Source organism: Zingiber officinale, chromosome 5A, assembly GCF_018446385.1.
Source record: "Zingiber officinale cultivar Zhangliang chromosome 5A, Zo_v1.1, whole genome shotgun sequence".
Taxonomy (NCBI): Eukaryota; Viridiplantae; Streptophyta; class Magnoliopsida; order Zingiberales; family Zingiberaceae; genus Zingiber; species Zingiber officinale.
The window spans coordinates 115821082-115843720 of NC_055994.1; the positions used below are offsets into that span (position 1 = coordinate 115821082).

General features: G+C 36.6%; 2 protein-coding genes across 2 annotated transcripts; one reads left to right on the plus strand and one right to left on the minus strand.

The window, feature by feature from the left end:
- Positions 1–10647: 10647 nt before the first annotated feature.
- Positions 10648–11701, plus strand: LOC121979919 (gibberellin 2-beta-dioxygenase 1-like). The gene is made up of 3 exons (XM_042531895.1): positions 10648–11073; positions 11155–11503; positions 11648–11701. Exons 1-3 carry the CDS (start codon positions 10670–10672, stop codon positions 11699–11701), a joined length of 807 nt encoding a protein of 268 aa, XP_042387829.1. The 5' UTR covers positions 10648–10669.
- An 8386-nt stretch (positions 11702–20087) lies between these two features.
- On the minus strand, positions 20088–21307 carry LOC121983163 (transcription factor MYB24-like). Its single transcript, XM_042536123.1, has 2 exons — positions 20821–21307; positions 20088–20677 (listed from the first exon to the last, which is right to left on the minus strand). The coding sequence occupies exons 1-2, from the start codon at positions 21141–21143 to the stop codon at positions 20167–20169; spliced, it is 834 nt and encodes a 277-aa protein (XP_042392057.1). The 5' UTR covers positions 21144–21307; the 3' UTR covers positions 20088–20166.
- Between the last annotated feature and the right edge of the window lie 1332 nt (positions 21308–22639).

The window sequence follows — 22639 nt, forward strand, 5'->3', positions numbered from 1 at the left end:
CAGCCAGCTGCTGGATTCAACCAAAATTGCAAGGTTCAGTCATACACAAAGATAAACCCAATTAGTAATGAAATAATATGGATTCAATTCAAATTGTTGTTTGTAACCCAACATCCATAGGCTACGATTATAATCAGCTTCAGCTCTTCCTGCATTTCCAAATCCAGAAATCACTTAACACTGCAAGAACAAGAGATTTACTCAAGATTTTCTCTGATCGGACAAATGCATCAAGAACTGGCATGATATAGGTTTAAGTTGATACATTCATTCACAACTTCATTGGTTTAGTTCTGGACCTTGAGTTTCACTGGTTCTTGTCTCTTTCACTGCTGGAAAATCAGAACTTCCTTGGTTAAGAGGTTTTGAATTACCACAAATGTTAAGCACTCAATTTCCATTTCAAAACTGCCTCGACAGCAGCCACAACGAGGTGAAAAAACAGAATTTCAGTGTTTGTACACTTAACTTCAGCCTAATTTCTGAAAAACAGAATTTCAGTGTTTGTACACTTAACTTTCATAAATCCAGAATCCAACTCCAGAATTTTCAGAATTTAGGCTTAAGTTTCAGAATTGCGATTCCAAGGTAGCTTCAGTTTAAATCATACAGAATTCATCTTGGAAGAGTGAATCATTTGGCATTGAGATGATAGAAGCTGAGATACAAGTTGTTGCTGGTCAGAAAATGCAATATAAATTAGCACACTGCCAATGCTACAATTTTAGTTTCCTCCTTGTAAGCTTCACATATGTGCAACAACTTGCAGATTTGGTTTTGCTCTTGATTGAGATTAGGGAGACTATACGAGTACTTCAACTATCCAATATCTCCAATCCACATTCCAACATCAAATTCAGATTTTAGCTCAAGAAATTTAGGGCTGCTAAAACCAGAGAATCAGATTCTGATCTGCTGTTTGCTGCTGCATTTCAGAATTCAATATCAAAAATTTACAAAAGGAAATTAGATTCGAAAGAAACTCAAACTCAAAAGGTTCCCGTGTTTCTGAAACTTAGAAGGCAGACTTATAACCCATGCCAAAATATTCCAGAATTTGAGCTGATTTCTGAACTTTCAGATTCAGCGGCTCTGTTTTTTTATCTCCCGATTCAAGGAAACAAGATTTCAGTATTCTAGAAAGCAAGTGCTCAAAGATTTAAATTGCTAAAATAGTTCCAGCCATAGAAGTCAATTCTATACACAACTTAGAGAGCTTCAGGAACAAAGACTTAAAAAGGTAATTCCAGGAATAACTCTGATTTCTGGATATCTGAATTGTCAGATTCCAGTTCCAAATTAATCATATCTTGAACCATGAAGAATCAATCTTAGAGAAGGGTTTCATTTATCACTGGAATGAAAGGAGACTGAATTCATGTTGTTAATAATAAGAAATAGCATCGAGGTTTGTCACTAAACATGTACTTGTTGATACATTGGTTTCATTTCTGCAAATTCTGCAAAATTCCAGAACTTCTATAGTTTGTTAACATCCCATAGCTCCTTTCCTTGTACTAATCTTTTCTAGTTTTGCTCTTGCATACTAGTGGAGAACACCTTGGTATTTCCTTCCAGAATCTCAATTATGCTCCTGACATCAGCTATGGAATCTCTCAAAAGAAATCTTTGCAATTCATGAATTCAACATCAAATGGAAACTGATTCCATGAATTCTGTTTCATTTCTCACTACAGTTTCAGAATTTAGAATTCTAGTGAATTTCAGCTCAAGACATGAAGGATTAAACCTAGGAGATAGCATCATTTAACACTGAAATGATAGAAATTAAAATTCAATTCACTGCTAATCAGAAACAATATGAACATTTGGCACTAACCGGTTTTATATACCAAGTTACAACACTTTTGAATTCCTGTTAATTCTTGCTCCTAATTTCCCTTAGACTTCAGATCCCTCAAGGGCTTAAGTGATGTCATCTACACTTCCATTACCTTCTGAACGTAACATGAGGATCATGATAATTTGGTGTGGCTTCTCATGTTCTACACTGCCATCAACATAACACAGTTCATAAACCAAATTCAACTTCTATGACACATCATCTAGTATAATTCCATTCTATTTTGAAATCCTTGAGAAGTACCTCAATCTTTCTTCCTCAATTGAAGTAGCTCTCCTCTTGTATCAGGAAAATTGATCTTCCGGATTGGACTTGGGGCCTGGAAACTTAGCACACAGCAGATTGAAGTTGATACACTGATTTCTGAGTTTTTTTTGTTTTTTTTCCAGACTACATTGGGTGTCAAGACTTTTCTGATTTATGATTCAGCCTAAAAGCATTAGCTTAGTGTCGGCTGAACAATTATCCATGACCAGATCCCTACATTTCAAATTTAGAATCCAGTTTTTCCACAGCTCCTTCATGAAATTGTGCTTCTCAATGGTGGAGCATTCAGCTAATCAACCAAGCTATTCCACAATTTCAATTAACTGAAATACAACCCGAGAATTCTGCCTCAAAAGTGTTCAACAACATCAATCCTCCAATGATGAATTGATTCCTCAATTTCAACATTTCCAATCAATTTTGTAATAGGAAACCTCCATGAGCCTCAAGCATATGCAATTCACCTCCACAGTTAAACCTTTGTCCATCTTGGCAATCTAACTCATCAAGAATTCATCCAAACTCCTAATGAAAATATGGCAAGGCAAATATGGTGGAAGATGAATTTGTTGAATGCATTTATTCAACTAGAATTTAAAGGACAAGAGAAATCAAAAAATAGGAAAAAGAGATGTCCTTCATCATATTCATGCACACAAATGTTATTGTGAATTTGAAAAGAAACAAAGCAAGTTCTAGAGTTCAAGTATCATGAGTGCATGTCACACAAAAGAGAATAAAAAATAGTCTTGTGGTAGTCCTCTCTAGGTCATTTGGCGATCAAACTCAATTAATCAAAATAGATTCGATCACCACACTAAAAGTAAAGCATTCAATCGTGTCAAATGAGCTAGAACTTAATTGTTAAACTTAAAGAATTTTTACGATTCTCAAGGTATTACTACTAAGAAACACACATGGAGATGTTTATTCAAAACCAAATGTTATATAGACCAAACAAAAAAGGATGAAAACAAAGTATGATGTAAAGAAAAGTATAAAATAACAAAAAAATAGAAAAGGACGAATTCCCCTTTATTCCTAGTGGTTGTAAGCGATTCAGAAGTAAAAGCCACGTCGATAGTGGGGCAGTCCGAGTGGAGGAGAGAGCAATGCTAGTGAGATCGTAATGTTTCACTCCCTCCATCATTGTCTCCTCAAAAGTTCTCTCGGGCTGTTGGAGACGATTTAGATGTAGGATCCAACCCGGAAGTGGAATATTCTGAGCTGAAGTGAGTGTCACTTCCTCTACCATTTTCTCTTTAGTTCCTGGCGGTTTGAGGCAGCTAGAGGCGGTTCAGTATAAGTATCCAGTTTGGGGCATGTAGAGATCTGCATGGCCAAAGAAAGAACATACCTCCCACATGCATGTGGGATAAGGAAGAGTTGACACGACATTAACCTCAACTAAATATCTATCAAGAAATGAATCACAACCAACAAAATCAACTCTAGGTACCTCCATACAATTTTCTAAAAGATGAACATACATACTAACCTTGTCGTGCTGGAAGGTACTTGGAGGCTCTATACATGTGGATGTGACTTTCTATTGATGTTCTAGCTCAGGTTCAAGTTGTAGTTGTGTAAACATAGGAAGTGATTCTTAGGGCTTTCCCTCCACAACACAAGTCCCTACACTCTCATCATCAGCAACAACACCTGCATCATCAATGATTTTTGCAACATTAACAGTATAATCCGAATTAGAGTTTTCTACAACCACAATATCATAACACAAAAATACTAGAGGAGTCTTATAGACTATCACAAGCTCTATAATCTATCTCCTCAAGTACATCGATATCGCTAGGAATACTCTATAAGGACAGTTGGCTAGAGCCTTGTGCTAGCATCTGGGGGACGGATGATGTCATTTGATCCATGTGGATCTGTAAATCTGTAATGTTGCTTGCAATAAGAATTATTGCATAACCTCCTTCATTTCTTGCTTTGATGTTTTTATTTGACTGTGAGCCGGATTATCTAGCAGAATGCCCCCTGCGAGCTAGCTTGATCTTCTGAATGATGTAATAAATCTGCAAGTGCATAGAAATATAGTCAAGTAATAAAAGATATCGAACCCATAATAACTGGTGGTTAAGTACTAGTTTACTAAACAAATATGATTGTCTAGACTAATCACGAAAGAGTGGTTGTTCAAGAACTAGAGATCTTAGAAAGAAAAATAGAGAATAGTGAAGGAAGAGATTTGAACAAGAAGAGAGAAAAAAAGGGAGGAGAGTGATCCGAGAACATTCGATTTGAAAAAGCAATTCTAGGATTTCAGTTTCACCACTATGATTGTAAACACCCAATCTAAATTTGGTTTCCTATCCTTAATGGTTGTTTATGTAGGTAGACTATCCCAAGGTATCCGATGTGAACTTTTAGAACTACACCGATATATCAATCCCAATTCATCGTATACTTTTAGAGTGATAGAGCTAAGGGATTGCTTTCTTAAGGAGATCATTGTCACGTGATCCAACAAACCTTGAGTTATCTTCTCTTACTGTGTGGTGACGAATTGGAACCAATCCTATAAGATTTATGATAGCCTTTTGCTCCTCGTGGCATACCGATATACTCTCGTAGTCGACTCCACGTCTCGAGTTTCTATGAGTCAGAGGATTGGATTCTCCTTTTGCTTCATCCCCAAATCCTCATAGAATACGAATCTCATACTTTTGACATCAAGATCATGTGTACATAGTAGATCTAGACTACAAACACACAAATCATTAAATAACAAACATGCAAACTTAATAGATTCAAGAGAAAAGTGTTTACAGGACTAATCCCTTATCTTAAAATTAAGAGTCTACTCTATAAAAATGAAGATACAAATAGAGATCATCATTAATTCAGTTACAATCAAGACCAAATTCAGAAAACAAGACAGAAAGCTTAGTCTTGATGCGTGAGATCGTCTCTGAATGCTCCCCGATCCAAATTGTGGGCATGAAGGCATCGAATCTCCTCTAGATCATCCTCCTAGGTCTTCTTGAAGCCCTTGGGCTGCTCCAAATTGGGATCCTCTTCTATAGATCTGAAATCCACCTTTTATAAGTAAGCTATGGGTGCACGCCATGGGCCCATGTGGCAGATTCGGGAACTCTGGTGTCAACATGGCCAGTACCGGCTGGTACGGGTGCCCATAGCGGGTTAGGAAAATCTCACCAGATTGGCCACGGCCTATGTCGGCTGGCACAACCCTCGTGGCAAACTCGAAAACTCCCAAGACTTGATCTCTAAATTGGCCATGGATCGTACCTAGCACGACCCCCAGTGGCAGGCTCGGGAACTCCAAAGACTTGATCTCTAAATTGTCCACGGCCCGTGTTGACCAGAATGACCCCGTGGCAGTTGGGTTATCCTCGTAAGTTAGTCTTTAAGCTTTGTTTTCGCTCCTTTTCATGTCCTATCAAAAGAAATAACCAAGAGCGGTTCTCCAAATATCGAAATGAAGTACAAAGAGATAAAAACATGAAATATATGCATCTAAAATGAGGCAAGATGTGCGTTAAACTATAATAAAAATCCTATATGAAATGTGCACATCAAAATCCCCCAAATCAATCCTTTACTTGTCCTCAAGTAAACATCTATATTAAGAATACATGTGAATAACTATTTCCAACTTCAATAAGTTCATCTAATCTTATCAAGTAGTATCATCTTTAAGCGAAGGCATTCGATTAGTTTCACTAAGTCTATTGATAAACCCAATTTTATCATGAAATGAGTATCAAATAATAAAGTACCAAAACCCCTCTCTACACTAATATAGCATTGGAATGACCCAGATCATCTCTCACAAGGAATGTAGACAATGAATTCTAATCTTAGGATTGAGTTATTATTGGGTTGGGGTTTTGGGTTTTAAGATGTAATGCTAAAAATGGGTAATGAAAGACAACCTAATCAAATCTAACCTATGATTGAAATGAACTAAAGAGCACAACATTCAATGAATTTAATCTAATCTAACCTATGTTAGGATCTTTGTATTGGTGTAATCTGAGCGCGGGCAGAATGACGGTATACCACTGTTTTGGTTGAGTCAAGGCTAGAGTTAGACTCTATCTCTTTAAGACGAATTTGCTCCGTACACGGTGCACACAGAACACTGCAATCATCTCCCAAGATACAACGACTTTATCTTGCGATAGTAGCACTACAAATCGCAAGACCTCCGAATCGAAGAAGGCTTCTCGAACTCTCCAATGCAAGTATGGAATGCAATGCTTGCTTTGCTGGGAAGGAATTGAGTGAGTAAAATAAGGATGTGAGAGACTTTATTTATACTAAATGAAGGAGTAAGAACCTCTTGGTTCAATTAGATCTCATCCATCCATTTTGAATTGGATGATATAGATCACATCCTTTCCTAAGAGGCACACTACCTCTTCATAAGATGTCACCCTTTAACTATCCAAAAGGCACTTAAACCTTTTAATTTCTCATTTATAATTTCTAACAATCCCCCACATAAATGAAAATTAATGCATGCATGTTATCACTTAAGGAGAGTTCAATTGATAAGTTAATGCATCGGGAGAGGTAGCTTATGGCTTTGAACCTTCCGTAGTGAAATGCTATCGAGCATACCAAGCTGCGCAGTGAACATGATGTCTTAAACTACTCAACTGTTTATGTATACTAAGACAATAACACCCACACAGAGACTTATCTCACCTACTTTTGGTTCTCATGGTTGGTTCTGTTTTGGCTATAGACACCATCTTGGATTCATGAGTGCTTCATTGAAGCAGGCAGTCTTCACACTCACATAGGTGACACTTCTATCAAAAGTTTCCTACCATACTCCACCTTATAAAGGTATAGAAGTCATTAAAAGCATACGCTTAACCTCACTACATGTGGTAGAATAGCACAAGTTCATCCTAGGATTAGGATAGAGATAATATATCTCGTGTGCTATAACACAACTTCTATAACTTCATTGTCCCATTGAACCAAGATTTTGGGATCTCTAGTCAACAAGGTTGGGTTACTGCTACAGTCATTTTAGTTGTAGATTTTTAGTCTCATTCCTCTCGATGAACAGTATACTTGATCTTGACTTAGCCCCTTCGTAAGAGGGTCTGCCAAGTTATCTTTTCACATAGTTGATTGCAATCACTCCGTTCGAGATCAACTGCCTAATGACATTGTGTCTACAACGTATATGTCAAGACTTACCATTATACATACTACTCTGTGCCCTTCCAATCGCCGATTGACTATCACAGTGTATAAGTACGGCGGACACAGGTTTCGTCCTGCTCGAAATATCTTCTAAGAAATTTCTCAGTCATTCAGCTTCTTCTGCTGCTTTGTCTAGTGCTATAAACTCGGATTTCATAGTTGACCGAGCAATGCATGTCTGCTTTGTGGATTTCCAAGATACCGCTCCTCCACCGATTGTGAATACATATCCACTAGTGGATTTGGAATTTTTTGTATCTGATTAGCATCGCAATATCCCTCTAAGACAGCGGTACGTTCCGTAATGTAATCCGTAGTTCATAGTATATTTCAAATATCTAAGAACTCGCATCAGTGCTTTCCAATGGGTATCGTTTGGATTACTCGTAAAATGACTTAGCTTATTTACCACACAAGCAATATCTGGATGTGTGCAGTTTGCGAGATACATCAAACTGCTTATTAACCGAAAATATTCTAATTGTGATATGGGCTCACCATGATTTTTCGCTAAGTGTTGACTTAGATCCATAGGTGTTTTTTTTAGAGAGATCGTACGCATTGAACATTTTCAACACTGACTCTACATAATGAGATTTTGTCAAAACTATCCCATCGGATGTCATAAGAATTTTAATTCCCAATATAACATCTGCTAGACCCATATCTTTCATATCAAAATTCTTGGTCAACATTTTCTTTGTACTCATGATTACCTCATGATTACTGCCCATTATAAGCATGTCGTCTATATATAGACAAACGATTACATGACCTTTAGGTGTGTGTTTGACATAAATGCATTTATCACATTCATTTATTTTCAATTCGTTTGACAACATTGTTTTGTCCAATTTTTCATGTCATTCTTTAGGCGCTTGTTTAAGTCCATACAACAACTTAACAGTCAACACACCTTTTTTCTTTTCCTAGAGCTACGAACCCCTCGGGTTGCTCCATATAGATTTCTTCTTCCAACTTACCATTTAAGAACACAGTCTTAACATCCATTTGGTGTATTTCAAGGTTAAATAGTGTTGTGATGGCTATCAACACTCGTATGGACGTAATCCTTATCACCGGTGAGTAGATATCGAAGTAACCAATGCCTTCCTTTTGCTTGTATCCTTTGGCTACACATCTGGCTTTATACTTGCCAATCTATCCATCAGCTTTATACTAGCGTTTTAGGATCCACTTACAACCTAATGGTTTAGTACCAGAAGGAAGGTCCACTAATTCCCAAGTATGGTTATTCATGATGGACTCGATTTCATTATTGACAGCTTCTTTCCACAATGAGCGCCAGGACTAGAGAGAGCTTCGCTTAATGTTCTTGGGTCCATTTCCGACATAAAAGTCATGAAACCTGGCCCGAACGATTTCTCAACTCTAGCCCGTTTGCTCTGACGTGGCTCTTCGCTTTGATTTTCAATAGTCCTTTTATGACAACTAAGTTCAGAAATATTATTTTCGTTAGAACTTCCGTTGTTATCACTTTGAATGTTTTCCTTCTTATTCGGGAATATGTTTTCAAAGAATATCGCATTCTGAGATTCCATGGTTGTTCTCACATGAATATCAGGAATGTCTGACTTGTGGACTATGAAACGATATGTACTACTATTATGTGCATATCCGACAAATATCGCATCAAACGTTTTAGGTCCGATTTTTACTTGCTTTGGCTTAGGTACTTCGACCTTTGCTAAGTACCCCCACACTTTCAGGTATTTGTACGATAGCTCGCGGCCTTTCCATAGCTCATATAGTGTTTTATCATTTTTCTTGTGAGGGATTTTGTTGAGAATATGGTTTGCTGATAATATAGCTTCCCCCCACAAGTTTTGGGGTAAGCCTAAATTTATCAACAAGGCATTCATCATTTCCTTTAATGCCCGATTTTTACGTTCGTCAACATCATTTTATTGAGGTGAGTAAGGCGCCGTTGTTTGATGGATAATGCTAGATTCTGAACAAAACTCATCAAACGGTGCACCATATTCTCCACCTCTAACGCTATGAATTATTTTAATTCTTTTATCAAGTTGATTCTCAACTTCTGTTTTATAGGTTCTGAAAGCTTCTAAGACTTCGTTTTTACTTCTTAAAAGAAAGACATAACAGAACCTCGTGCAGTCATTGATAAAAGTAATAAAATACTTTTTTCCTCCTCTAGTTTGCACGAATTTTAAGTCACATAGATCACTATGTATTAACTCTAGAAGAGTCGTTGACCTTTCCACTGAATGAAAAGGTAGTCTCGTCATTTTTACTTCCACACACACTTCACATTTGTGTGTTTTGTCCATATTGACATTTGGTAATCAATTTAACTTGACGAGACGTTTAAGAGTATTATTATTGACATGCCCAAGTCAATTATGACATAAATTAAAACACTCAACAACGTAGCTAGAAGCTTTTATTTTATTACCATCAAAGTCATGGTATACAGTCATTACAACCATTTTGAACAGACTCTATTCTAAGTACCCCTTACCTACGAATACACCATTCTTCGTAAGTACAAAGTTGTTTGACTGGAACACTAGCCTGAAACTAGCTTTAACAAGTGTCGATCTAGAAACTAGGTTCTTCCTAATGTCAGGAACATGGAGCACATCAATAGTGTTAGCTCTTTCCCAGACATCATTTTTAGAACAACCTTCCCAAGTCCGACAATCGGGGATGTCATGGAATTACCCATATAGAGCTTTCTTACACTTATCGGAGTATACTTGGAGAACATCACCTTATCAGAATAGATATGACATGTTGCTCCAATATCGATTCACCACTGCTTCGGGTTATCCATCACCGTGTTGGCTTCAAACACGACCGTAGTGAGATCCAATTCCATGTCGTCAGAAGTTACGACCTGGTTCGCAGCATCCTTCTGACTCTTGGTTAGTTTCTTTGAGCGTCTGCAGTCTTTGGACATGTGTCCTGGCTTTCCGCAGTTGTAGCATGTGCCCTTGAATTTCTTGCCTTGAGCCTTAGTTTTGGATTGGTTCGACTTTTTGTCTTTTGGCTCAGCCAGGTTCGACATCTCGTCGACTGCCCGCTTTGTTTCTCTGGAGTCAGACATCTTTCGATTATCTTCCTCAATTCATAGCCTTAGGATTAGGTCTTCAAGTCTCATCTCCTTTTGCTTGTGCTTAAGGTAATTTTTGAAATCCTTCCATAATGGAGGGAGTTTCTCGATTACCACGGCTACTTTGAACGACTCGTTCAGCTTCATGCCATCCTTGGAGCAAGTCTCCCTCCCAACACCGCACAAACCATGGTGGTAACAAAAACCTGCTCTGTTTACTCTAAGCCATGGTGGTATTGACAAAGCCATCCCTAGAGCAAGTCTGCCTCCCAACGCTGCACAAACCAAGGAGTTGCTTCTCCGGCATTCCGGTCATCGACATGTTGGAGCAGGGTGCGGAGGCCCTCCTCGTGAAGGCCTGCGAGGAGTTTGGGCTCTTCAAGGTCACCAATCATGGAGTCCCCATGGAGCTCGTTGCTAGGCTAGAAGATGAAGCTGTCAAATTCTTCAGCTTGCCTCATATGGAGAAGGAGCGTTCTGGCCCCGCAAATCCTTTTGGTTATGGAAACAGGAAAATTGGTGGCAATGGTAATGTGGGTTGGCTGGAGTATCTCCTTTTGGAGGTCACCTCCAAATCCATTTCGCATGCTTCCCTTGCCTTCCTCAAAGAAACTTACGCGAGATATTTTTGGTATATTATCATATTCTTTTCTTTTATAGTTTGCGATATGTACGAAAAATGAAATCCGATATGTTATTGGTTATTATGCAGCTCTGTTTTGAATGAGCACATACAGGCAATGAGGAGGATGACAAGTGAGGTTTTGGAGTTGATGGCTCAAGGCTTGATGATTGAGCCAAGGAACATCTTCAGCAAGGTGGTGATGGACGAGGAGAGTGATTCAGTGCTGAGGCTGAACCATTACCCTCCATGCCCACTACTGCTGCAAGGGCTCAACGACACCATGACAGGGTTCGGAGAGCACAATGACCCACAGCTCATCTCAGTGCTGAGGTCAAACAACACCTCGAGGCTGGAAATCTCCTTGAGAGATGGCACCTGGGTCTCCGTCCTCCCTGATACAGAATCCTTCTTCATCAATGTCGGTGATTCCTTGCAGGTAATATCTACATGTCAGTTATAGTCACAAACTGTGCAAGATGAGACAGGAAGTAAGGTTTTGCATGGATTTCCTTAAGCTGGCCTTTGAGATTGTATTGCATTCAGTGGATGCCAAATGGATCAAAATAATTCTGCCATGCAGGTTCTGACAAATGGGAGATTCAGGAGTGTGAGGCACAGAGTGGCGACAAATTGAGATCGAGAGCATCCGGAGGAGAAATCTTGCAACAAGCCTAAGCTTCTTCTCTTGTTTTCTGAATTTTTGAATTCAAATCTGAATTCTAATTATTCTAACTTGATCTTTGGTTGTAATTCTATCTCTATGGAGTAGATTTTGAATTCTAGGACTAGGGATTAGCTCTTTATCATGTAAGCACCTTTACTTTAATCTATGAATATTTGAATGTTCTTATTTGATGAAATGATGACTTATGGTCCAAATCTAATGTGTAAACATGATCTCGATGCTAAAAACATGAAATTTGTACCCATGAGGATTTGGAGATGAACCAAAAGGAGAACCCAATCCTTTGACCCGTGGAAAACTGAGATGTGGAGAGTCATCTACAAAAGTAGATCGGTATGCCATGAGGAGCCATAGGCTATCATGGATCTTAATAAATTAATTCCAATTCATGATCATATAGTAGGAGAGAGTTACTAGGGGTTGTGGAATCTCGTGATAGGGTCTCCTTATGAAAGCGATCCCTAAGCTTAGCTAGTCTGAAAGTAGACGATGAATTGGAGTTGATACGCTGGTGTAGTTCTAATAGTTTACATCGGATATCATATGATGGTCTGCCTATTTGAATCACCATTAAGGGTAGGGAATTAACATATATTAGGTGTTTACTAGCAATGTGGTGGAACTAAAATCCTAGAATTACCTTCACCGATCAAATTCAACTAGATCTCTCTGCCTTCTCTCTATCTTTTTGATATAATCTCTTCTTTCATTCCTTTCCTCCGCCTTCATTAGATTTTCTAATTCTTGACACTCAATACTCGTGATTAGTCTAGACAGTTGAATTTGTTTAGTAAACTAATACTCAACCATCAGTCCTTGTGCATTTGATATCTTTTATTACTTGATGACATCTCCATGTACTTACAGATATATCACACATCAGTAGGGTATGCAACAAATAGTAGAGGATATAGAATTTATAATAAAAAAATCTTTAGGGTGCGTTTGGTTGGGGGTTATCCTTGATAACCTTGATTAATCATCTAGGATTATCAATGAAAACCTTGTTTGGTTTAGGTAATTGGTGATTCCCGTGTAATGATCCATGTCAGACACGTAGGTAAAAGAGGCATGCAACCCGAAATAAGAAAACCTCAAAAAGTAAGATTTTTCTTAATTTCGGGGGTAACAAAATTTTTTGCCCAAAAGTATCCTCGTATATTTATACTTTGGGATAAAAATACCTCTAAAATTTTTATAACAAAATTTTTATTTTAAATTATAAAAAATAAATAAATAATAAAAATATGTGATATTTTATTTAAAAAATAAAGTTATATTTTATATATATAGGAAAGTTTTTAAAAATACTAAAAAACATAAAGTTAAAAAAAATGTAAAGTTCAAAAAGAAAATTAATAATAATATATATGGTTGTTTTTGTAACTGAGGATAATACAGTAACATATTAAACTATGTTATACATTAAAACCTCCAAATAAATAAATTTTTATTATATTATCTAGATTGAACCAAACAACATTAGATTATATTTTATTCCTCAAAACTTTGGTTGTATGATTACCTAGTAATCATATAACCAACGTTATACATGATAACTTTAACCAATGCACCATTAAAGTTAAAGAAACCTCAAATGCAACCTTTAATGAAGAAAATTAAACCAAAATAGATCAATCTATTAAGTTAGAAATTGATAAAGTAATTAACAACATTCCAAGAGAAATTAGACATGAGTCAAATGAATATCAACCTTGAACTTAAGTTGAAAATAAAACTATAAGAACACCTAGGGCTAACACTAGTCATCCAGTTGAACAAATTATAGGAGATCCTAACTTAGGAGTCTGAACTCAATCTACTCATCGAAGATTAAGTTAGATAGCTTTAATATCCAAAATAGAACTAAAGAACATAGATGAGGCTCTACTTAATCTAGATTGGATAATAGCCATGCAAGAAGAGTTAGCCCAATTCGATCAAAATCAATTTTGGGACTTAGTATTAGCACCAAATGATAAAACTATTATAGGAACATTATAGGTTTTCAGGAACAAACTAAAAAAGAGAAATTACTAGAAATAAAGCTCGTCTTATAGCTCAAGGATTTAGTCAAGTAGAAGGATTGGACTATACAAGACCTATGCTCTAGTAGCTAAACTTGAATCAATTAGAATGTTATTAGCCTTTGTCACTCCTAAAGGATTCAAATTATTTCAAATTGATATAAAGTTAGTATTTTTAAATGACTTTATTAAAGAAGAGGGATATATAGCCCAATCACCCAGATTTGAAAACCTAGATAAACCTAACCATGTACTAAAACTCAAAAAGGCTCTTTATGGACTAAAACAAGTCCTTAGAGCTTGGTATGAAATATTGTCAACCTACTTAATTTCTAAAGGATTTAGATAGGGTAAAGTTGATCCAACTCTATTTATCAATACTCATGCTAAAAACGTTTTTATTGCCCAAGTGTCTATTGATGATATTACTTTTGGATCGATTAATAGTTCATTTATAAAAGAGTTTAAATCCACTATGAAAAGTAAAATTCAAATGAATTTAATAGGAGAACTTAACTATTTTCTAGGGCTCCAAGTCAAGCAAACCAAAGAAGGCATTTATGTTTATTAGACCATGTATGCAAATGAACTAATTAAAAAATTTAGAATGGAAAATTCTAAAAACTTTGCAACCCCAATGGCACTAAATGTAAAACTGTATAGTGACCTAAGTGGAAAAATTGTCGATGCAAAGTACTATAAAAGTGTTATAGGTGGACTCTTATATCTAATTGCTAGTCGACTAGATATTTTATTCTCAATAGGAATGTGTGTAAGATTTCAATCTTGTGCTAAAGAATCACATCTAGTAGCCATTAAAAGAATCCTTAGATACATAAAAGAAACTCAAAATGTAGGACTATGGTATCCAAGAACATGTAACTTTGATTTAGTAGATTTTACTGACTTAGACTTTGTTGGATACAAGTTAAATAGAAAAAATATAAGCGGTAGATGTTAATTTCTAGGACAATATCTATTTAGTTGGAGTAATAGAAAATAACATTACATAGCCTTATTTACCACTGAAGCTGAGTATATTGCTATGGGAGAATGTGTCGCTCAATTACTATGGATGATAAATACATTAAAAGACTCTGAACTTAACTATAAAAAGGTTCAAGTAATGATTGACAACATTAGTTCTATCAATTTGACTAAAAATCTCATACATCATTCTTGAACTAAACACATAGAAGTCAAACATCACTTTGTTAGAGACCACACATTAAATGGTGACATTGAACTCAAATATGTTGAATCTAAGTAAAATATAGAAGATATCTTCTCAAAACCACTAGTTGAAGCTAAATTTAGTACACTTAGAAGAAAACTTGATTTGTGTATAATAAATTAAAATCTAACTTGCAGTTAAATTATGCTTGATTTAACTCTGTCTTTACTACTTATTCTAGATTACACTTGAGTTATTTTAGATCCTTAGCTTGATTTACATAATTTATCTGATTAACTTGATCTAAATTGAACTCATCTTTACTAACTCTTTCTTATATATCATGCTTTACCTATGCTTTAACCCATTTTTATATATGAAAAAGGGGAGAAGGGACTAAAGTTAACTTTGAAAAATTAGTTAAAAATTGTTTTTAAATTATTACTTCCATTTTGTTTCCTTATTTGATTAAGAATGAGCAATAATTAAGGGGAAGTTATTTATTTATTTATTTAGTTTATTCATATATGACTACACTTAACTCTATCTTCTGTCATACAGTGAATATATAATTTAATTTTTTAAAACTAACTGTAACTTAGTTTTCATATTATCAAAAATAGGGAAATTGCTAGTGCAAGGTGCACAATATGTAATCCAAGATTTTGATATATGACTAAAGTTAAAGTTGTGTTAGTTGTGATCTAACTAGTTGTGTCAAGTTTGCAAGTGCAAGATATTTGACAAATGTTAAAGTCCTAGTTGTGAACCAGACAGTGATCAAGTCCTAGTGGATCTAGTCATGAGCTAAAGTCTTGGTTGGGACTAAGAAGATAAATTTCTAACTAGAAGTTAGGTGAATCAAGTCCAAGCGATTAAGGCTTGACAGACAAATTCCTAGCTAGAGGCTAGGTGAATCAAGTCCAAGTGATTAAGATTTGACAGACAAATTTCTAACTAGAGGCTAAGTGAATCAAGTCCAAGTGATTAAGACTTAGCAGATAAATTCCTAGTTGGACGCTAGGCAAATCAAGTCCAAGTAATTAAGACTTAGCAAATAAATTCCTAGCTGGATGATAGATGACTGAAGTCCAAGTGAGTGTGATTAGTTGGAGGCTGATTACTTGGCAAAAAGTTCAAGTGCGTGGAATCAGCTGGAGACTGATTACTTTGCAAAACCAAACTAAATGGGTTAATCTAGTCAAGTAAGCATACTAGACAGTTCCAAACAACTATATGGAGTCCAAAGGTGATTGACTGGTGATAACTCTTGATGAAGGGATTTCAAAGGGTCTAGGTGATCGTATGGGTCAAAGCAACTGGGTATATAGGCGACCGAGCAGCTATTCGACGACTATGGAGCAACATTATCAATAACTTGAACACGACAATCAAGATGAAATTTAACCCCTGCCCTGGTGATCGAGTGGTACACAGGCCACTGAGAAGATTCATTAATATTATCTTACAGATAGAAGTTGCAACCACGTCAATACTTACATAGGCGGCCGAGAGATTACTATATAAAGAGCTTCAAGATAGAGCTTTGAAATCATCCCTTAATTATTTAGTTCTATTTAGTACTTTGAGTACTCTTTTTGCATTTTATGCTAAACACACACTTCATTTCTGATTGGCAACACCTAGAGTAATATTTTCATATTATTTTAGTATTACCTTAATTTTTAGATTATTTTTCTGTAAGGTTTTTCCACATAGAAGAAATTAGAAATAAGAATCAATTTTTTTTTAACTCCTGCATGTCTATACTTCTCACTTAGTTGATCAATTTGCATGCTTATGTTTTTAGATTTCAATATAGCCTTTGTCTTGATTAAATTATTCTAAATTAATTTATTATTTTCATTGTGCTAACTTTGATTAATTCAGTTACTATGTCTCATTATTTTTATTGTAAAAATTCTTAATGTTATTGATCCCTTCTCTAGTATCGATCTCGATCCTACAAAATTTTGAAAATTAGTTTGAAAATTACTTTGCAAAAAATCTATGAAAAAGATGAAAAAATATATCGAAAAATTATTTGAAAATATATTTTGACATGCACTTTCAATTTTCTTTTTCAAAATTATATATATATATATATATATAGGAAACCATTTTGAATGTCGGTACAAAATCTAAGATTATTCTTAGGTAATTAATCTTGTTATTTGACAAAGGATGAGAGGAAAGATTAAGTTAAAAAGATCTAGTAACCTCTTAATTTGAAGTATAGCCCGTAGGAAATAATCTTTTCGATATATGACAAAGGGGGAGAGGAAAGCTTAGGTTAAAATATCTAGTAACTTTTTAATTTGAAGTATAACCCTTATGACCTATACCTAACTTAAGAAAACTTTCAAATATCAAAAAAGGAGATATTGTTGGTGTAATCAGCCTACAGGATTTCAATGTTTGACAAAATACTAAGGTTTGGTCAAGTTTAACCAAGAGTTGATTTAAATAGGACTTGATGTTTAGAAGTAAGAAGTTCAGTCAAGTCAAAGGTTGACTAAATGACTAGCATGAGAAATCCTAATTAGAGGTTTGTAAGGAAAAACCCTATCAAGTTAAGAGAGAACAAGATGTCAGTGAAATGGAAGTTCTAATTGGAGATTAGACAAGGAAATGTCTAATCAGATCAAGGTTAACTGGATGACTATCAAGGGTGAGTAGTCTACCCAGTAACTAGTAACTAGCAAGTCCAAACGAGTTTGGAGAACTAGAGGCTTGGCAAAGAAAAATCCTAAAAGAGTGAACCTTAAGTGGTGAAGTTTTGGAGGAAGTCCAAGTAAGAAGCCTAGTAAGTCAGGTAGACTTACAGAAGCTGTTTGATCCTCAAGAGGAACTCTTAGGTGGTAAAATATTAGAGAAGTGAACTCTAAGTAAAAGGTAATCCTAGTAGATCAAGTAGACTTACCGGATTAGGTTATGTTGCTTGTTTGTATTGTATGCGTGTCTTATAGGAACCTAGAGCTAGAAGCAAGACTGAAGAAGCAGACAAACGCAAACCAAATGCAATTACATCAAGTCTGGAAACCTGACTTGACTAGGGTCAAACTGGACCCCAAGCGGTTCAGTCGACCGATCCCAAGGATCAATCGACTGATCTGGTTCGGGTGAACAGGTTCTAGTTCGGATTTGGATCGATGATGTGGCCTAATTTGATAAATGAATCCCAAGGATCAGTAGACCGGTCAAGAATATGATGACAAGATCCAAATCACGATAAACTTGGTCATAGGGATAAGTCTTATCCAAGATCGATATACCAATAAGGTTTATTGGTAGACTGAACCAGACTTACAAAAAGAACCTTGAGCATGACGTTCTAAACATCAATTCTCCACGATCTACTACTCTATGCTCATGAAACGTATTGCAAAGCTCTACGGCCAAGGAAGATCTAGGAGGGGGTCACTGTGCTCAAGACTTCCAGATCAACCGTTGTCTAGTTTATTTTTTTATTACAAGTTGTGCTTCAATATTTTATTATTTTTATGCTTGTACCTTAAATTGTAAGTGGTTTCTCCGCCTCCATAAATCATAAAATTTAGTGGACAGGTACCTTCTGTACTTAAGCCTTGGACTAACTAACCCTGGGGTGGGGTACCGAGTAAAACTGTCGGTGGCATTCATATTATTTATTTTGTATAATCTGCTGCTACAAATCTGATAGATCAAATGAACACAATGAAATGAGAAGAAAAGCGATGAATCAATATTCATCCCCCTCTCCATCGATCGCACAAATCCTACAAGAAGACTCAGAGGAGTGAACTTTGAGTAAAGGGAAAATTCTAAGAGAGTGAACCTTATGTAGCAAGAAGTCTTAGAGAAGTGAACTCCAAGCAAGAAAGAAGTTTTAGAGGAATAAACTCTAAGCAAATAAACCTAGTAGGTTAGGTAGACCTAATATTAGGTTTTGCAAATTGTTTGCATGTGTTTTTTTTGTAGGAAGCTGCAAGTGGACGAAGACCCAAGGATCAGAGATGATTGGAGCTTGTCTACAGATAGGACCATGTTTGGGCAACGTAACCTAGACTAGTCTAGGCAATTGGACCTTGTCCAAGAGACCAAACAATGGTTTGGACGATCGGATCTGAGTCAAGTCGACCAAAATAGTCCGGGCAACTAAATCTTGGTCTGGTCGATCAAAACAGTCGGGATGATCGGATCTTGGTCCATCGATCGGAATAGGTTCGGTTGACTAGAAAACCCATATAAAGTTGAGTTTGTGTGATTTAATCTTCGAATGAAACTTGATTAAATTTTGATCAATCGAAAAATGACAACCAATCCCTATAAAAGGGAGGTAGACGTATTCACAATCAATTATCTTTGTTCTCATTTTTAAAAAACTCAAGTATAAAAGTGGTTTCTCTAATACCAAAAAGGTATCCTAAAAGGAGAAAATAGTAATGGACGATGATTTATACATAGTCTTAGACATAACACCCTTAAGATTATGAACTAGGTAAATTGTATGTTTTTATTTTATTGTTATTCAACTGTATACTAATTTGATAGATAAGAACGGCACGATAAGAGATGAGCATTATTAATGCACTCTATCATCCTACAATAATAACATGTATTTTTAAATTTTTTCAGTGCGTTTGAGCATATTTTTCCTTATGTCTTGATCACATGCACTAATGGTTAGTAGTCATTCGTGATTTATTTTTTTTATATTGGTCTAGAGATGAATTGACAATGATATTAGAATGAACGAATCATCTTTTGTCACATCTATTTTTAAATTCTTATTATAGGCTTTAGTGCTCCTATATTATAAGTTTAAATTATATATATATCACATATATATTGAGATTCTAAATATCGTATATTATAGTTTTACAGGGTGTTGTATTTATATATTCATTTTATAGAACTTAACACTATTAGTTGAATTTATTTATGTGCTTTGATTACCAGATATACTAATATGATAAAACTTTGGGATATATGTTAACGGACTTTAAAATTTATGTTTATGTGATGCACCCTAGCTATTGATGACTATGAGAGGCTGTATTAATTTATCCTCTTTTTTCAATAAAAAAAGCTAGCAACACCTGTAAACAGGGGCATCCAAGATCATTGTTTATTTACCTCTCTCCGGAATTAGTTTTCTCATCAAGGAGATGGCGCCTATCCATCTTGCCAGTAATTAATTAAGAGTTAACTTTCAATTAATTAAGAGCTAACTAGTGGCTCTCCATTCCGTCGAGATGCCAGTACTGCCACAGGTCGTCACTCCAGCCGCTTTCTGCCGCCGAGCAATCACCGTCGACGAAACAATCGCCACAGCCTCCTTCTTGGAGCATACTGTAGGAAGAACCGTAGTTGCAGTCCCAAGTACCGGTATTCTCCATCCCCATATTGTGCCTCTCCTGTTGCACGCTTTTTTGCTGCAGCTTTAGAATTTGTTCCTCCATTTGCTCTTTGTCCTTTGCCGTCGTCATTATTGAATTACTCACACAACTGGATAACTCATCTTGCGGTTGCTGCTGGCGCTGCAGTAGCTCTTGGTGATGGATCAACCCATTGATTTCCTCTGATCTCTTGCGCTTGAGATGGAGGAACTCCGCTCTTGCCTTCTCAACCTTCTTTGAAATTTTAGGCGGCTTGCAGTCGTTGGTCTTGAAGTGAGTTCTCCAGTAATTCTTGATTTCGTTGTCCGTCCTCCCGGGAAGGCACCGAGCTATCGCTGCCCACCTGTACGTGTACATACCATTCGTTCATGCAACTTAACCGATCGCATGTATAATTTGCATGTATATAAAATTCAGATAACAATATAATATAATTAGCAAATAACAGTTATTAATCGAGATTAATGGATTAAGTAGCTTAGATACCTGTTGCCCCACAAGGCATGCATGTGAATGATGGCATTCTCTTCCTCGGGGGTTATCTTACCCCGCTTGAGATCGGGCCTCAGATAGTTGACCCAACGGAGTCTGCAACTCTTTCCGCTTCTCCTTAGCTTAGTCTCCTTGGCGACCGAGTTCCAGTTTCCTTCGCCGTGGAGGTTGACGTGGTGGATGAGGAGGTTGTCCTCTTGGGCAGTCCAAGGGCCCTTTCTCCATGAGTCCTGTGCTTCCGCTGCTGCTCCTCCTCCTCCCCGCACAGTCATAGAGCTGCAACTGGATGGAGCAGTGTTGCTCATGCAGTAATCCATATTAATGCAGCTCGATCGAGTCGATTATTAGATTGATCGAGAAGCAGCCGTCGTCTTGTTAATAACTACTGATCGCTTCCTTGTATTTATACCCGACTCCACCTCCTGATGAATTCCATGCCTATCACATCGCCCTTTTCACAAAGCACAGCTTTTCTTTATCACCATATCATGAATTATGCACGCTCTGAATTGACATCGTTATTGGTACGTCTGTCGTCTATTGACGCAATATATCCTGTACTACGGTTATGTTCAACCCAATTTATAAACTGAAACTCAACAGTTTAATTCTAATTTACTCCTATTCAGAGCGTCCGATCATAAATTTGTTACTGGAAATTAAAGGAAAATTATTTGGTGCAGTAACAATGAGAGTGGGCCGTCCGTGTAACTATTTTTGAAACAAAAAATAATAATAATAATGGTGGTGCGCGCCTAACTTGAACTACCTGTTGGGGGAGGCGGTACTGATCCAGTTGACTGAGAGTCAACGATGGACAAATTTGGTCAAAAATATCTCCCGGCGAGCGCGTGATGGTCCACACGGTTCAAGGAAATGACGGTAAAAGGCCACTCCATTAACGGCTCGATCGGCTTCTCAAAAGCCACTCAAATTTTTTGCAACAGATTTTTTTTTCTTTTATATTTAACACTTGTAAAACTAAAATAATAATAATAATAAAAAAAAAAATCCAAGGCCATAATGTTATGGGCGTTGATCCTTCAACAGCAGGACCCAAGTACGGAAACTCGACCATGTGGCTCTGATAATGATTGAGAGAGAAGCGAGTTAGACGATAATTATGCAGTTGCGCATTATTAAATTAAATCATTAGCTTTATATTAACTTTCGGTGTGGGATCTCCGGTTTGACGTGGAAATGGTACAATTAATGGATAGTTTATTTGTAGATTGGTGAGTCATGAGACCTTCGTCCATTGCTCTGTCAACACCTGGCTCAACCCTCTGTTAAGTGGGGATTATTTATTGGAATGGAACTCGCTAACGCGTTATTAGACTTGACCACATATTAATGAGCCAAATCATGCATTACAATTTTGACTCAGTTCATTTTTTTTGACTCAACTGTAAACATGGATGCGATCATGCTCGAGAGAGGGATAGATCCGTGTCGTGATTCTTCATGCTTGTTCCAATAGAGAGGGGGACAAAGATTGAAAATTTGTAAATAAATTTTAAAGTGTTATTTCTTTTTATAAATTTATAGTGCATATGTTTAACCTATCGCTTATTGCTGCAACAAGTGATAGCAGGGGACAGATCCCTTCCAGCCCAGCAGATCCGGCCAACATATTGCAAATTCAGCCCACACACTATCAGCAACCTACAAAGCCAAGACCCAATAGTCCATTAGGATTTAGGAATAAATAGTATAACGAAGGATGGTAGAATGTCCTGGTATCAAATCCTAATTTTTCTTCTTCTATTATTCCATTTCTTCCATGATCCAAGATCCACACCTAACATTAGCA

Bases quoted from the DNA above. Each gene is read 5' to 3' on its own strand.
- LOC121979919 (XM_042531895.1), top strand. From the start codon at position 10,670: ATGGTGGTATTGACAAAGCCATCCCTAGAGCAAGTCTGCCTCCCAACG. The intron at 11,074-11,154 runs GTATATTATCAT...GTTATTATGCAG, and splicing joins ACTTACGCGAGATATTTTTG to CTCTGTTTTGAATGAGCACA. The intron at 11,504-11,647 runs GTAATATCTACA...TCTGCCATGCAG, and splicing joins ATGTCGGTGATTCCTTGCAG to GTTCTGACAAATGGGAGATT.
- LOC121983163 (XM_042536123.1), bottom strand. From the start codon at position 21,143: ATGGATTACTGCATGAGCAACACTGCTCCATCCAGTTGCAGCTCTATG. The intron at 20,678-20,820 runs GTATCTAAGCTA...GTACACGTACAG, and splicing joins CATGCCTTGTGGGGCAACAG to GTGGGCAGCGATAGCTCGGT.